The 15,147-nt window shown below is 47.4% G+C and overlaps 1 protein-coding gene across 1 annotated transcript in view; it reads right to left on the bottom strand.

The window, feature by feature from the left end:
- The window catches only part of Tdrd9 (tudor domain containing 9), a 94,774-nt gene that overhangs the window by 16,412 nt on the left and 63,215 nt on the right, over nt 1–15,147 (bottom strand). Inside the window, exons 25-33 of the mRNA XM_021179500.2 lie at nt 15,016–15,127; nt 14,003–14,215; nt 12,886–12,975; nt 11,395–11,655; nt 9,904–10,059; nt 9,499–9,569; nt 8,124–8,233; nt 7,336–7,432; nt 2,846–2,984 (exon numbers count right to left, since the gene is read on the bottom strand). Coding sequence (XP_021035159.1) covers nt 2,846–2,984; nt 7,336–7,432; nt 8,124–8,233; nt 9,499–9,569; nt 9,904–10,059; nt 11,395–11,655; nt 12,886–12,975; nt 14,003–14,215; nt 15,016–15,127 — 1,249 coding nt within the window. The remainder of the gene's footprint in view (nt 1–2,845; nt 2,985–7,335; nt 7,433–8,123; nt 8,234–9,498; nt 9,570–9,903; nt 10,060–11,394; nt 11,656–12,885; nt 12,976–14,002; nt 14,216–15,015; nt 15,128–15,147) is intronic.

Here is a 15,147-nt window from a genome sequence, read left to right as displayed (position 1 = left end):
CCTGGCTTGTGTGCAAAGGATAGAGCCTTGGCTTGTGAAGTTTCAAAATGGAATTCAGCTGGGCAGTGGTGGCGAACACCTTTAATCCCAGCACTTGGGAGGCAGAGGCAGGTAGATTTCTGAGTTCGAGGCCAGCCTGATCTACAAAGAGAGTTCCAGGACAGCCAGGGCTACACAGAGAAACCCTGTCTTGAGAAAACCAAAAAACCAAACCAAAACAAAATGGAATTCAAAGACTATCAGAGCCATTTGCTATTCTGAATTGAGATTATTAATTCATTCTGGTCAGGGGGGCTGAAAAGTCAGCCACAATCATAAGAGGCAACAGTGAAGGAAAACATATTACTGGAACAGCTGATGCAGGGCAGCTGGTGCAGGACAGCTGGTGCAGGACAGCTGATGCTGGGCAGCTGATGCTGGGCAGCTTTTGCAGGACAGCTGGTGCAGGACAGCTGATGCAGAGAAGCTGGAGCTAAGAAATTAGTAGTGACTGAGAAGAGCCCAGCACCACCGAGGTGGAATCTTCTGGAAGTGTTTTCTGAAAGTCAGCATACAGAAGCTGCGTTCCAGTTATGACCAAAGTTGTACCTTGTGCTACAGCTGAACTCAGTGTAAAAGTCCCAATGTGGAGCTGGTTTTGAGAACATGGAGAGATCATGGAGAACAGCTGAGGCTTGGCACTGCTGAGGTCAGGAGAGGCCACTGGGGAAGGCACAGCCCAGTTGTAGAAGACCCCAGCATTTTGCAGATGTCAGTAGAATGGGTGATCCCAAGAGCAGCAGTGGAATGGAGCCAGCTGGAGCCCAGAAGACAAGCTGCGTGTGCTGTAGAGAGCAGAGCTGGAGAAGCGACCCAAGCTCCTTGGAGAAGTCCAGAAGATTGCGAGTGAACCCCAGATAACTGGACATTGAATTTTTACACTGCTGGAGTTTGGTTTTGCTTGGTTCGAATTATGACTGTGCCCTGCTTCTTCCTTCTTGAAGAAGGTATTGACTTTGATTTTTACAGAAGCCCACACCCAAAAGACTTTGACCTTTTAAAAAGAGATTTTGGATTTTTAGAAAGATTAGATAGAAACTGGCATTTTAATGTGTTTTGAATTTGTAAAGACCGTGGAAATTTTAAAATTATTTACATTTCTAATGTGAGTTCTTAGGGATGAATAAGGAAAGAAAGGTGTGGCTTACTAGTGATGGATTTGTGTGTCAAGTTGACAAGAGGTCAGTTCTGGCTAGTCTTATGTCAACTTGACACACAAACTAGTCATCTGAAAGGAGGGAGCCTCAAGTGAGAAAAATGTCTCCATAAGACCCAAAACCTCTAAGGCATTTTCCTAATTAGTAATTGATCGGGGAGGGCCCAGCCCACCGTGAGTGGTTCCATCCCTGGACTGGGGGCCTGGGCTCTATAAAGAAGCAGGTTGAGTGTAGTGGTTTGAATGAAAATGGCTCCTGTAGGCTCATAGAGAGTGGTACTATTAGGAGGTCTGGCCTTGTTGGGGGAACTATGTCACAGGGGTAGGCATTGTGGTTTCAGAAGCTCAAGCCAGGCCCAGTGGCTCACTTTCTTCCTGCTGCCTGCAGATGTAGAACTCTCAGCTACCTCTCCAGCTCCAGTAGACCCAGGTGTAATCTGGTAAGAGAGCAGTCCTCATAGGGCAGCCCCTCTGCAGACCATGTGAAGACCTCAGGCTTCCTGCCCACCTCCTCTGCCTCCCGCAGTCACTGTCAGTGCTGTGGACTGGGATGTGCAAGGCCCTCACCTGCATCTCCTCCCAAGCCAGCTCTGCAGCATCTCATTTGTTCGTTTCCATCCTAATTTTACTTGGCTGCTTGTTTTATTAGTGACTATGAGGCTGGCTAATGTGCTATGGATACGATCAGGTATAAAATAGGCACCTTTGCCTAGTATGCAGCTTTTCTTCATGGTCTTACCAGGATCCTTTGCAGAACCAATTTACCCTTCACAGACAGAACCTCTGGGCTACACCCATAAGCCTTGTGCCAAACCCAGATTTACGTGTAGGACCTATTTGTTTCTAGAATGTTTGTTCTCCGTTTTGCAATTAAGTCTGTGATCAAAGGAATACTTTTAAGAGCAGCAAGGCCTCTCAACAATGGAGCCACCCCTCTGGTCATTTTGACTCTGTCCATGTGATGGCAGAGTGGACATTGACAATAATAAAAGCTGAGGACACTGCCAGCCCGTGTAGCAGAAGTTAGGACACTGTGACTCAACTGCTCCTCCCTCCCAGCCCTCACACAGCTGGTCAACTGTATCATGGGTCTTCTGAGAAAAGGTTCCTAGAACGGCATTTCTCAAGGTATTTTTAGAGAAAGGTCAGGTTTTTTTTTTCCCTTCAGTAAATGCAAAGGACACAAATTGCTAGAATAAGGAAATACAAAACAAAACAAAAAAACCCCAGAATAGTAAACATGTTTAATTAGCACCTTCTCACTTGATTGGCACACTCTAAAAGCTGGCCCTGGCTGCACAGGAGCACTCGGAGGGGCTGGTACAGGAGCAGAGCCACTGGTGGCTGCTCTCGGGCTGGGCCAGGCCAGGCCGAGCCAGGTGGGGCAGGTTCTCTCTTTACCTCCCTGTGTTTCGAGTGAGGCGGAGCTCATAGTGAGGTCCATGCACTGGGAGACAGTGGAGGAGAGGAGAGTGGAGCCCACTGAGAAGCAGCACTGTCGAACAAGCCAGTTAAGGAGTGGTCCTTCTGTGCTGGCAGAGGCCACCACGGGAAGCAGGCAAGCACACCCCCACATACAGCCTGTGGTTGATGTTAAGTCACATGGGTGCAGCAAGTGAGGGAAGAATGCATGATGAGTATGCCACTTACCTCAACGATGTCCTCCACGTTTAAGCGCACATCAAAGGCCAGCTCGATGTCATGCTCTGGCAGGATAGGGGCCTCTGTAGCTGAATTCCATCCCAAACCACAAAGGACCCCAGTGTAACACTTTCCGTCTCGGTCAACTCTGAAAGGCATTTAGAGGAGTTAAGCTAAGCCACCATTTCAAGGTTGGATACCTGACTGGTAGAGTTACCTGGTGTTTTCCTAGCACCAGTACCGTAACTAAATGATGTGACTCCTCGGCTTTTACACAGAAATACAGGTTAAATCTCACTACAAGGAAGATAATTTAAGTATGCATTGTTGGATAGTTGATCACACTGTGAAACTGTCTACTGGAAAAACCTGTTTCTAGTTGTGGTGTGGCTCAGCCCTAGCACACACACACCTTTAATTCAAGAGCTTTCTGTTTGTTGTAAACAGGATTAAATAAAGTCAACCATAGGTCAAGAGGCCGACCAAGCAACCAGGTGACAGGAAGTAAACACAGGAAAGACCACAGAGAGTGGAAGGAAGTCAGGAGGATGGATAGAGACACACACAGGAAGTGGAAAGGAGGGACTTGCAGTTAGAAGGGTTTCTAAGACAGTGTGGAGAAGGCCAGGCTCTTTCCCTCTGGGGCATTGACGGAGGAGGAGGGCCAGCTTGCTGCTTTCCCCGCCTCTCCATGCCAGCAGGCTTCACCCCAGCATCTGCTCCTCAGCCTCCATTTGGTAAAATCGAATGGTTGGGATTGTGTTTTAAAAACATCAATGAATATTAACAATGTTGGGTTTCTTGTATAAATTTTTATTTCATGTGCATGGGTGTTCTACCTATGTCTGTATGTTCACCACATACATGTCTGGGGCCCTCATCTGTAACAGAGGGAGTTACAGATGTTTGTGAGCGGCCATGTTGCTGCTAGGAACCTCCAGAAAAATAGTTAGTGCTCTTAACCACTGAGCATCCATCGCTCGAGTCCTTACTGCTGTGCTATTCATTCTATCTGGAACAGACGAGGAAATGAAAAGTCCCCTTCACCTGCTTAATAAAAGTGAAGGGATCCTGTGTATAAGTAAACGAGGGCTAGAAACCCCAATTCAGACTGATAAACTAGGTTTTGAGTAATCTGCTTTATAAACCAGTCACAAAGGTGTTTCTCAGGCCCAGCAAGATGGCGATGCATAAAGGCCCGTGCTGCCGAGCCAGGAATCCACATGATGGAAGGAGAGAACAAACTTCTACACGTTGTCCACTGACCTCCATGTGTGCACTGTGACACACACACATGTAAAGTACATATAAATGCGGTAAAATGGGCTGGAGAGAGCTCAGCAGGGAAGAGCATTCACTGCTCTTGCAAACGACCTGAGTTCTGTCCTTAACACTCACATGGCTATAATTTTAATTCCAGTTCCAGGGGATCTTACATCTTCTTCTGACCTTGTCTGACTCCAGGTATGCACATGGTATACATACATGAGTGCTGGCAAAAACACGCATGTACATAATAAAAGATCAACTAATATAAGTAAAAACATCTTCTTAAAAGCGATAAAAATTAAAAATGTTTCCTTAAATTCTACATGCTTCTACTTTATTAATGTAACTTATTATGATTTGAATTTATATAAAATCTTTTTAGAAGAGAGGTAGTAAGAAACCAGGAGTGACTATCAAGTTTTTTTTTTAATTTATTTATTTTATGTATAGGAGTGTTCTATCTTTGTATACACCTGCATACCAGAAGAGGCCATCGGATCCCATTACAGATGTTGTGCGCCACCATGTGGTTGCTGGGAATTGAACTCTGGAACTCTGGAAAAGCAGCCAATGCTCTTAATGGTTGAGCCATCTCTCCAGTTTCTATTTATCAGTTTTATGTATAGCACCCGACCTCCCCCTGCCCCAGGCTGTTCATACATTTCAGTTTGTTTGTTTGAGATAGGGTCTTGCCCAATAACCCAGACCAGCCTTGAACCTGCTGTATTCAGTTTAAGGCTAGCTCTGAACTCACAATCCTCCTGCATCAACTTCTCAACTCTTATGCTGTACAGATGTGTGTCATCACACCTGTGTTCTGCTCTATGTGTTAATAACGTAAAACTAATGCAAGCAGTTCACTGTGCTTTGAATCCCAGTCTCCCCTGGAGACCCCCATGAAGTTTTAGTTTGCTGCCTGTAGTCCTATGGGGAGGTGGTGGGGTCTCTGGCTGTTTGAAAACATGTTCTTGAAGAGTACCAGGACCCTGGCCCCTCCCCTGCCTCTGCCTACTTACTGCCTTGGGTGGATTTGCTCTGCCATGTCTCCATCCTAATTTTCTGCCTTACCACAGGCCCCAGGCAGAGTTGCATGCAGTGGACTCAAGACTCTGACACTGAGCTGGGACACCTGTCATCTTCCCATCTGTTTTCCCAGGTGTATCATCAGAGTGACTGCCCTGGCTGGTTTTATGTCAACTTGTCACAGCTGAAGTCACCAGAGAGGAAGGAGTCTCAACTGAGAAAACGCCTCCATGAGATCCAGCTGTAGGATATTTTCTTAAGTAGTGATTGATGGGGACGGGTCCAGCTCATGGTGGGTGGTGCCATCCCTGGGCTGGTGGTCCTGGGTTCTAGAAAAATTCTGGCTGAGCAAGCCAGAGAAGCAAGCCAGTAAGCAGCACCCATGCACGGCCTCTGCACCAGCTCCTGCCTTTAGGACCCTGCCCTGTGTGGGTTCCTGCTCCCACTTCCTCCAGTGATGGACGGTGATGTGGAAGTTCAAGTTTCATCTCAGCAACTAAGATGGTGACCAAAGGTGGGCGGTGTGGTGCCTCACTCCACTGAGTGTTAGGAAGTCCATGATGCTACCACAAAGCCTAACAGTGACCTAACATCACACAGGTGTCTGCACTCAAGTCTCTGAGGGAAAACCCAGGTTGGATAGAGAGCTATGGTCTATTGAGTAGTTCACCTCTTTGCTTCCTAGTTCCTGTGGGAAGAGAGGCTGACAGGGTTCCTCACTGGCAACTGGCCACCAAAAGGCTTCAACTGTCATTTACAGACTGCAGACAACAGGATGCCACTTTTATTTACTATTCCATGTTTCTAACTTCACATCACATGTCTAGTTTTAATTAATATGTTGTGAATAGGTTTGGTCCCCACAGACTCAGGGGTTTGAATGCTTGGCCCATAGGAGGTGGCATTATCAGGAGGCGTGTGTGGCCTTGCTGGAGGAAGTGTGTCACTTTGGAGGTGGGCTTTGAGGTCTCCTATGCCCAAGCTATGCCCAGTGTGGTACACAGTCCCCTTCTGCTGTCTATGGATCAAGATATAAGACTCTTAGCTCCTTCTCCAGCATTATGTCTGCCTGGACGCTGTCATGTTTCCCACCATGGTGATAATGGTTACCATGGCCTTAGTTATGGTGTCTCCACAGCAGTCAAGCCCTAAGACAGCCTGCAATGCTGCCTGCTCCTTTATAAGGGTTTGGGCTGCAAGTGAGCACCCAAGAACAGATGTTCCTCTCCTGACAGCGGGTCCACACCCAACAAGCCTGTGTGTTAGTAACTCTTATTGTCACTGTGACAAAATGCCTGACAGAAGTGACCTGAGGGAGTGAGGGAGGTTATCCAGGTTCAGTTTCAGGGGAGCTCAGGTGAGAGTGGTGGCTGGATGTTCACACTGCAGCAGGCAGGATGCAGAGGAAGCAGGCCAGACCACAAGTTGGTATTGTCTTCACAGGCCTGGCTCCAGTGATCTCATCCCCACCATCTAGGCCTCATGTCCCAATGGCGCCACATCTCCCAGAACAGTGCCATCTGAACCTGCAGTACACACTCCAGACCCCAATCTCCACACACTGCAGACCTACAATCTCCACACACTGCAGACCCACAGTCTCCCAGAGCAGTGCCATCTGAGCCTGCGGTACACACTCCAGAAACCATATGGCATCCCAGCTGAAAATACCTGCACTGGAAAGTGCATTGATTAGCCGGGCGTGGTGGCACACGCCTGTAATCCCAGCACTCGGGAGGCAGAGGCAGGCAGATTTCTGAGTTCGAAGCCAGCCTGGTCTACAGAGTAAGTTCCAGGACACCCAGGGCTACACAGAGAAACCCTGTCTTGAGAAAAAAAAAAAAAAAAGAAAGAAAGAAAAAAGAAAAAGAAAAAGAAAAAAGAAAATGCATTGATTATAGTGGGCCTTCTGAATACCACAGCACATGGTGGTGTGTCGGCCATGACACTCAGGGCCACCATACTACCACTGCAGCCTGGAGCTTGCCAGCATTACTAACCAGAGAAACAGAACAAGTGTTACTTTGGCATCACCACAAAACTAAAACTTAAGAAGCTGAAGTCTCCTAAGTCAGGGCCATGAGCAATACGCAATGCAGAATCGCACTGAAGCACAGAGTGAACCAGAGCAGAAGGGGCCACAGCCCGACTCCTCCATGGGTGCTTTCCACTCTCTCCCCACAGATGAAGTGGAAGCCCACACCTACCTCAGCTCCATTACTGGTGCAAACAGCATGCTGAGGAGCGCTGGGAGGCCTGGGATGTGCGGCATCAGGGAGGTCTCTCTCAGGAGCATGGTGGAGCCTGCCACATGGTAGAGAACCAGCACACAAGGCTTAGGCCACGCCTCCCAACCCGGCCGGCTCATCTGCAGTACACAGCTTCTGCCCAGTCTGACCACCAGGGTCCTGCCCTTGGCTCCTGTGCATTCTACACAGACTCATGACCATGCTTAGGTATTTACTCATGAAGAGATAACCCAGAGCTCCGGCTTTCTTCAGCCTCTTGTTAGATCTTACCAGGATTTCCTAGAGCCAAGAACTTTATAGACAGGCATAAAGAAACAATAATCACTGACTTCCCACATCCTTCTATAAAACAAAAAGTAGTAATACTTTGTTTCTTAAATCTGCATTAGGCACTGCACTCAGGAAAGAGCTTAATGAGAGTCGGAGAGACGGCTCCGCTGTAGAGAGTGCTCACTGCTCTGGCACAGGACCCAGGCTCATTTCTCAGCACTGACACAAGGGCTCAGAATCATAATCATCTAACACTCCAGTTCTAGGAGATCTGATACCTATTCTGACTTCCATGGGCTTCTGTGCACACACATACACACACACAACACACAGAGACACACACAGAGACACACAGAGACACAACATTTTCTTAAAAGGGACAACAGCTGATGGAGTGAATACGCACGCATGACTTTACCACTGATGTCAAGTCAAGGCAAACGAGAGACAACAGGTAACAGAAGCTGTCTCATTACCGGTCTCGTTAACTGAGAGTGAAGCTGCAACCAGCATCCTCTGGTGCAGGTCGGCAGGGCTGTCACTGATGACGACAGAATTGATGCTCTCCTTCTCAATCCACACACATCTGGGAATAAGCATCAGGGCACAAGCTGTCGCCCCTCTGGCCAGGTGATGGAGCATGCCAGCCCAGAGTGAACCTCAGAGGATGGTGGCACAGGCAAACCTAGGATCCACACCGGCCCTGGGCTCCTCTTTGAGTCAGTTCAAGCCCTTCCTGTCCATACCCTTAGGCACTATCTACAGCAGCTCTCAAACCTGCTTTTCTACCCTTGCTCCGTCAAGGCCTGTAGCCTCTGCCTGCCTTCCAGCAGAGTGGTCTCCGTGTGGCCCATCCAGCCTGCCTCACCACCCCACTGCTTCTGAGCAGAGATAGCTGTGGCTCTACAAAGCCACCTGCAAGCTTCTTGTCTGCCACCATTGCCTCTAACTTTGTCTCATTTCTCAAGGTGCCCATGAAGCTGCTGGTGTCTACACCTCTTGTCTGGCTTCGGTTACACTGGGAACAAGTCTCACAGCATATTCCTCAGACATCTGTGTACACGCAGGCCTCCTGAAGACCATTCAGAAGGTCTTACAAGGCCTTGCATCTGCACTGATATCAGGACACCTACTCCTCACCCCCAGAAGAATTCAGAGAAGCCAGTGTCTGCCCAGAGTGGGCCTTACAAAATGCACACAGTTAAAGCTTTTCAAACTAGTCTGGATACTCTTGAAATGAGACTTATGAAACTTGCCTTATCGATCACCAAGTCCCCAGCCCCTTCTTCTCCCACCCAAGTAACCAATTGTACTTAGCTTACTCAAACCTCTCACAAATACAAATTCTCCAATCTTGTCCTATGCAGTGTCACTGGAATCTGTCAATCCTCACCCTTGATCCCCTACACTAGACCATATCAAATATCCTGTGGCCTTTGGGACTTAGAAGGTTCTGGAAAGCCTTCTAAGAGTGTGGCCTTCAAAGTATAGCCAGGACCCCCAGATACTTCCATGCATCCCAGACCTCTGTCAAAACCACTGTCACTAATTTTCTGTCACCATTCAACTATGGTATTAGTGAAAATGACCACTGCATCTGTTTCCCAGATCATAACTGTCCCAGAACACAGGTCCCTCAGAGTCCAGGCACAGAGGGAGTTCACTGCCTGCTGAGCAACAGCTCTAACCAGAGCAGAAGAAACACAAAAGTGTGCACAGTTTTCCACAGGGAGGAGGGACGTCAGAGACATGCCAAAACAGTCTTGCAGCTTATATACAAAGTCAGTTAAGTCTCTTGTGAGGTCTACAGATAAAGAAACAGAAAATATTTCATAGGAGAATGAGTCATACCTGAATTTGGATATTCTGGTCAGACTATGACACTTCAGCTCATAAGGGTTAAAGGGCCCATGGAGAACAGCCTGCATACACAAAATACAGGTTACCAATACACAATATGCCACTCAGTATAAATGGTGGCAGTCCCAAAGTCAGCTGAGGCTTGACAATTATATCAGAGTGTGGTGCCACATACCTATCCTCTCAGCACTCAGAAAACTCAAATGAAAGAAAAAGGGAAACAGGAATTTTGTGCAGAGGAAGCAGGCAGAGGCAGAGTGATCCCCAGTGATGCCCAGAACAACAGACTGGAAATAGAAAGGGAGGAGAGGAGGGTGCAAGAGGACTCAAGAGGAAACCGCAGGGAGAAGGAAAAGCGACTCGGGCAGCAGGGCAAACCGTGCAGAGCGAGCTCACCTTGCAGTTCGGAGCGCCCAGCCGGTTGGAGGCAAAGCTCTCCAACAGGATCCGTAGGAGATGCTTCTCGTCGTCCTTCAGAGGAGAGGAGACAGAGCTGTCCGGCATGGTGTCCACTGACTTAGCAAAGAAACCCTTGAGGACTTCATAGCTTTGCTGGTCAGAACAAGAAATATTTATTGTGTCAAAGGCAATAGCATTAATTGTGTTAAAGCAAAAGCATGAATCTCATATCAAAATATTTCATAGATCCAATTCTATTCCTATTTGAATGCCATGAATATACAGGGACACAATTTTATCAAGTTCATTTAAAATTCAAACAAAAATAATGACTACATTTTCCAACACAATAAGATTTTAGAGAAAGAACTGTTTGTTTGTTTTTTCAGAAAAGAACTAATACACATTAAAAGCAGGTTGACAGAGATCATTTTAGAAAGCCACACTGGTCAAAATGCAGAGAAGTCGTCCTCAGCCCAGCTGGTACCCTGCCCTTAGGCTCAGGGAGCACTGTGGAGATGGGATGGCGAGACCAGAGGACCAGGACTCTGCTTTAAGGTTGTAACTCCTACAAAGGAGAGGGAAGCCACAACCAGGAAACCTCAACAATATGGCTGCCTAAAGGAGATCACACCGTGTGTGGACACACTAACTTGGAAAGAGGGAACTCACAGGAATTAATAACTCCAGAGAGAGGGAAACACCCCATAGCTGCTTCTCCAACACAAAGTGATGAGTGCTGACAACGTACACACATGAGCCACACTGAAGGTTGTACTTAAGCATTCATATACATATGTAACAGCAGAGAAACAGGCCATGAACGTGAGAGGAGTGGGGTCGGGGGAAGTATGCAGGAATTGCAAGGAGGGAAATGGTGTAATTGTATTTTAATTTCTGAATATTTGCAAATAAAAAAGCTTAAAACGAAGTTAAAAGAAATTTTGAAATGCTTAATATATATGACTTGCTTATTGAGTATCTCCATTATAGAAATAATTTTTAGAATCAATTAAAAAAGATATATAATATTTTCAAGTTAATTTTAATTTCTAAAACAAAAACAATTAACTAGGAAGCTGCCAAAATAGCATGCGCCCACCACAATGCAATCCCCAGAGATAAACACAGCACTCAGATCATCGCTCTCCAACCTGTGGGTTGTGACCCTTTTAGAGCTGAATAACCCTTTCACAGGGGTCACCTAAGGCCATCTGCATATCAGCTGTTTACATTATGACCATACAGTGGCAAAATTAGTTATGAAGTAGCAATGAGAATAATTTTATGGCTGGGGTCACCACTGGTTTAGATGCTCAGAATACCAACCAATGAGCACCCCCACACATCACCTACCCTGTGTCTCCACATCACACAAAGGAAGAAAAGTGGTGCACCCGCTGCCCCTCCCAGCCTGGCCCAGCCTCACCAGCCTGGCCCAGCCTCGCCAGCACACACACGTGCTCCACAGACAGACACGCTTCATACTTTTGACTCATAGGACTCCTCTGCGAGCTCGGCATAGCCCTCCCTGATGAGAACGTCTCTGACGTTGACAGCATCCTGGGCCCCCGAGTAGCGGTACACGTCCACATGCAGAACGCTGTGTACAATGGAGAACACCTTCACCAGGAGAGGACAGCCGCTGACCAGGGCAGCGAAGCGCCCGTGGGCGCCCCCACTCCAGTGCTCGCCACAGATGAGAGACTTTGCTGACGGTCGCATTTTGCAAATCTTGAATTCCAAAGCCTGGGGCAGAAGGAAAAGCACTCTGAAACAGGTCATAACTGGAGAAAACACTAATGATTGTGGCTTTCCAGAAAGCTAAACAAACATGGGTTCACTTCTTTTTTTAATTTTTAAATGTATGTATTGGTTTGTTTTGGAGTGTCTCACTATGGCGGCTGGCTTGGAACTCACTATGCAGTCCAGGCTGCCCAGCTCAGGTGATCTGTATTTCCCTCTGCCACTCAGTGCTAGGATGACAGTGTGTGTCAGCGCCCCAGACTGCCTTCCTTTGTCATCCACTGCATTATTTTAAAGTGAACTTGAGTGTGCTCTTTGGGAAGGAGTATGCAAGTCTAGGTCTCAAGCTATACCTAGTGCCAACAGCCTGAGCTAAGAGCATAAGAAGAGGCTGTAGTGGTCTGAGTGAGAACGGAACCCCAGGCTGCAGTGGTCTGAGTGAGAACGGAACCCCAGGCTGCAGTGGTCTGAGTGAGAACGGAACCCCAGGCTGCAGTGGTCTGAGTGAGAACGGAACCCCAGGCTGCAGTGGTCTGAGTGAGAACGGAACCCCAGGCTGCAGTGGTCCGAGTGAGAACGGAACCCCAGGCTGCAGTGGTCTGAGTGAGAACGGAACCCCAGGCTGCAGTGGTCTGAGTGAGAACGGAACCCCAGGCTGCAGTGGTCCGAGTGAGAACGGAACCCCAGGCTGCAGTGGTCCGAGTGAGAATGGAACCCCAGGCTGCAGTGGTCGGAGTATTTCCATGCTTGATCGTCATGGAGTGCAACTTTTTTTGAAAGGTTTGGGGAAATTTCTAATCTTGTGTGGTCTTGTTAGAGGAAGTGGGGTTTCAAAAGCTCACACCAGACTCCCTCTGCCTACAGATCAGGATGCAGTGCTCAGCTCCTTCTCCAGCACCGCACCTGCCTGCCACCATACTCTCTGCCATGATGATGCACTAAGCCTCTGATGCTGTAAGCCAGACCCAATTCAATGTTTTCCTTTGTAAGTGGCCTTGGTCTCTTCTCAGCAACACAACAGTGGCTAAGACAGCATCATTGCATTAAAACGATTTTCTCTTGCTCAAAGTCAGGTCCTCCATTCATTCTGATTTTCTCCAGGACTAATGTGATATAAATTTTAAGAGTAGATACCACATGTGGCTAGCATGAGCCGTCCTGTCTGTTAGGGACTTCAGCTGCCATGTTTCCTTTTGTATCCAACACTCGTCCCCAGCCTCTTCTCAGTCTTACCTGAAATGGAAGCTCCAAAAACTGACAGGGGATCTCCCTCAAGAGATCTAGGTCTACATGAGACCTATTCCCATAGTCTACAAAGAAGACCTACAAGACAAAGGAGACAAGTGCTCTGACAGAGTCTCTACAAGGTTCTCTCTGCAGCACAGCCGGAATGCAGTGGCCTTCTCTACTTCGGCTACGTACATGAGACTCAGTCCACATGCAGAAAGAAAATTCCTTATATTCTCATTCTTTTGAGGGGGGAAGGAAGTGCTAATTCAAACCCACAGTTAGAATCCTTTTGTTCATTATTTGGAAATTTCACATACTGCACCCGATCACATTCACTTCCTAGTCATCCCAGGTTTACCCCCGACCCCGACACACACCATTATGATCTCCCTCAAAACAAGAAGAAGAAAAACATACCACACCCAATTTGTGTTGGCCAGATACTCACTGGAGCACATTTACACTCGCAGTAGCCAGCCCTTAAACGACACGGAGTCCTCCCCACCCCTGCCAGAAGCCATCAACCGTGAAGAGCTACACTGCAATGTTCAAGAGTTCTCCTCAGTGGCTTTCTGTCTAGGCTGCTTCTTTCCTTTGGGGTAGAGGTTATTACAGATGCCACCTTTGTCTCTTCCACTCCAATTCTTATAATAAGCACTCTCTACGTCTTTGCTTCATTTATTTGTTTATTTATTTGTTTATGTTTTTTTGAGACAGAGTATATCTATGTATGTAGCCTTGGCTGCTCTGGAACACACCATATAGATTAGGTTGGTCTTGAATTCAGAGGCCTGTCACTGCCCCCATGCCCCAAGTGCTGGGATTAAAGGTGTGCGCCACTGCTAATAACTTTGTATTTCATGCCTTGTTAAAGGCAGATTCTCTACTTTTTATGTAAGTGCACCACGTGTATACACTGCCCACGGAGGCAGGAAGAGGGCGTCAGATCCCCAGGTCTGCAGTTACAAATGGTTATGAGTCTCCATGTGGGTGCTGGGAATTGAACCTGGGTCCTCTGGGAAAGCAGTCAGTGCTCTTAACCACCGAGCCACCGCTCCAGCCCTAAAATTTTCTGTAAAATTCTAGGCTTATTTCCTTTCCTATTAACAGAAAAACATACCTCAGCAGAATTTCCAGAAACATAAAGAATTTGAGCTCTAAAGTAGCTTTCCTTGTTGTAATCAGTAAAAGGTGCCAGACAGACCAAGTCTGGATGTGGGTGGATAGGCAGAGGGACCAGCTCTAGGCGGTTTATCTCAGCAGTCAGTTGTTTCAGCAGCTCTGCATTCCTTTCGTCGATCCTGTACCCCCAGAAGTGTCCCACTTCTACCACCTGTCAGGAAAGAGTGTGGGCACACATAAAGATGACCAATGGGCCACATGACCCATCAACAGGCTTATTTCTGTCAGTGTCCTTCCATGGGTCCCTAGCAGCCTCTGAAGCACATGAGGAGCTTCTTGTCAGAACAGTGCATGACCACAAGCTGCCCTGAGGGGACTCCGTGGCCCAGGTCCTGAAGGCTTTGAGGGGTCCTGGTCTGCAGACGTCTGCATGACGCCCCAGTGCAGCGCAACTGTACATTTACTAGGAAATACTTGCTTATATATTTTTCTGTGCTGGGTTTCGAACCCAGGGCCTCATACACGTGAGACAGGAGCTCCACTATGGATTTTCATCCCTGAGTCTATACAAGGTATTTTAAAGAAATTAAAAAAAAAAACAAATAATATTTCAACACTACTTTTGTTGATGTAAACAATTCTATAGCATATGTCATGCTAACTAACTTTTTAAGTTTTATCTTGTCTGTTTAGGTTTTGTTTCTTTTGAGATAATGTCTCAGGATGTAGTCCTGGCTTGTCTAGAACTCTCTAGAAAGACAAGGCTAGCCTCAAATGCACAGTGGTATGCCTCTGCCCCCACAGCATGTTAAACACTTTAATTTTGATTCAAGAATGAAGTCTTGCTTTTCTGTCATCTACACGCTACCTTGGCGAGCACAGCCATTCCTGCCCAGCCACATTCACCACACGAGGAGCTGGCTCACAGGGCACATGATGAGCCTGTCGCACAACCAGAATCTTCAGACATGAGAGTGGGAAAGGCTCTAGGATGGAGTGGGCCACTCTCACCTCAGTGACATCAATTGTCAGGAGGAGGTCTGCAACCGTGCGGGGTCTGTCCAAGGTGTTGAACGACACCTGCATGGGATCCACCGTCTGCTTCTGGAAGTCCACGTTCACCCTGAGTAACATGAGTTTGAA

This window comes from Mus caroli, unplaced genomic scaffold, assembly GCF_978045245.1.
Source record: "Mus caroli unplaced genomic scaffold, Mus_caroli_1 scaffold_14, whole genome shotgun sequence".
Classification (NCBI taxonomy): Eukaryota; Metazoa; Chordata; class Mammalia; order Rodentia; family Muridae; genus Mus; species Mus caroli.
Note: the sequence above shows the minus strand (reverse complement) of the source record. Positions and strands in the feature narration are given on the sequence as shown.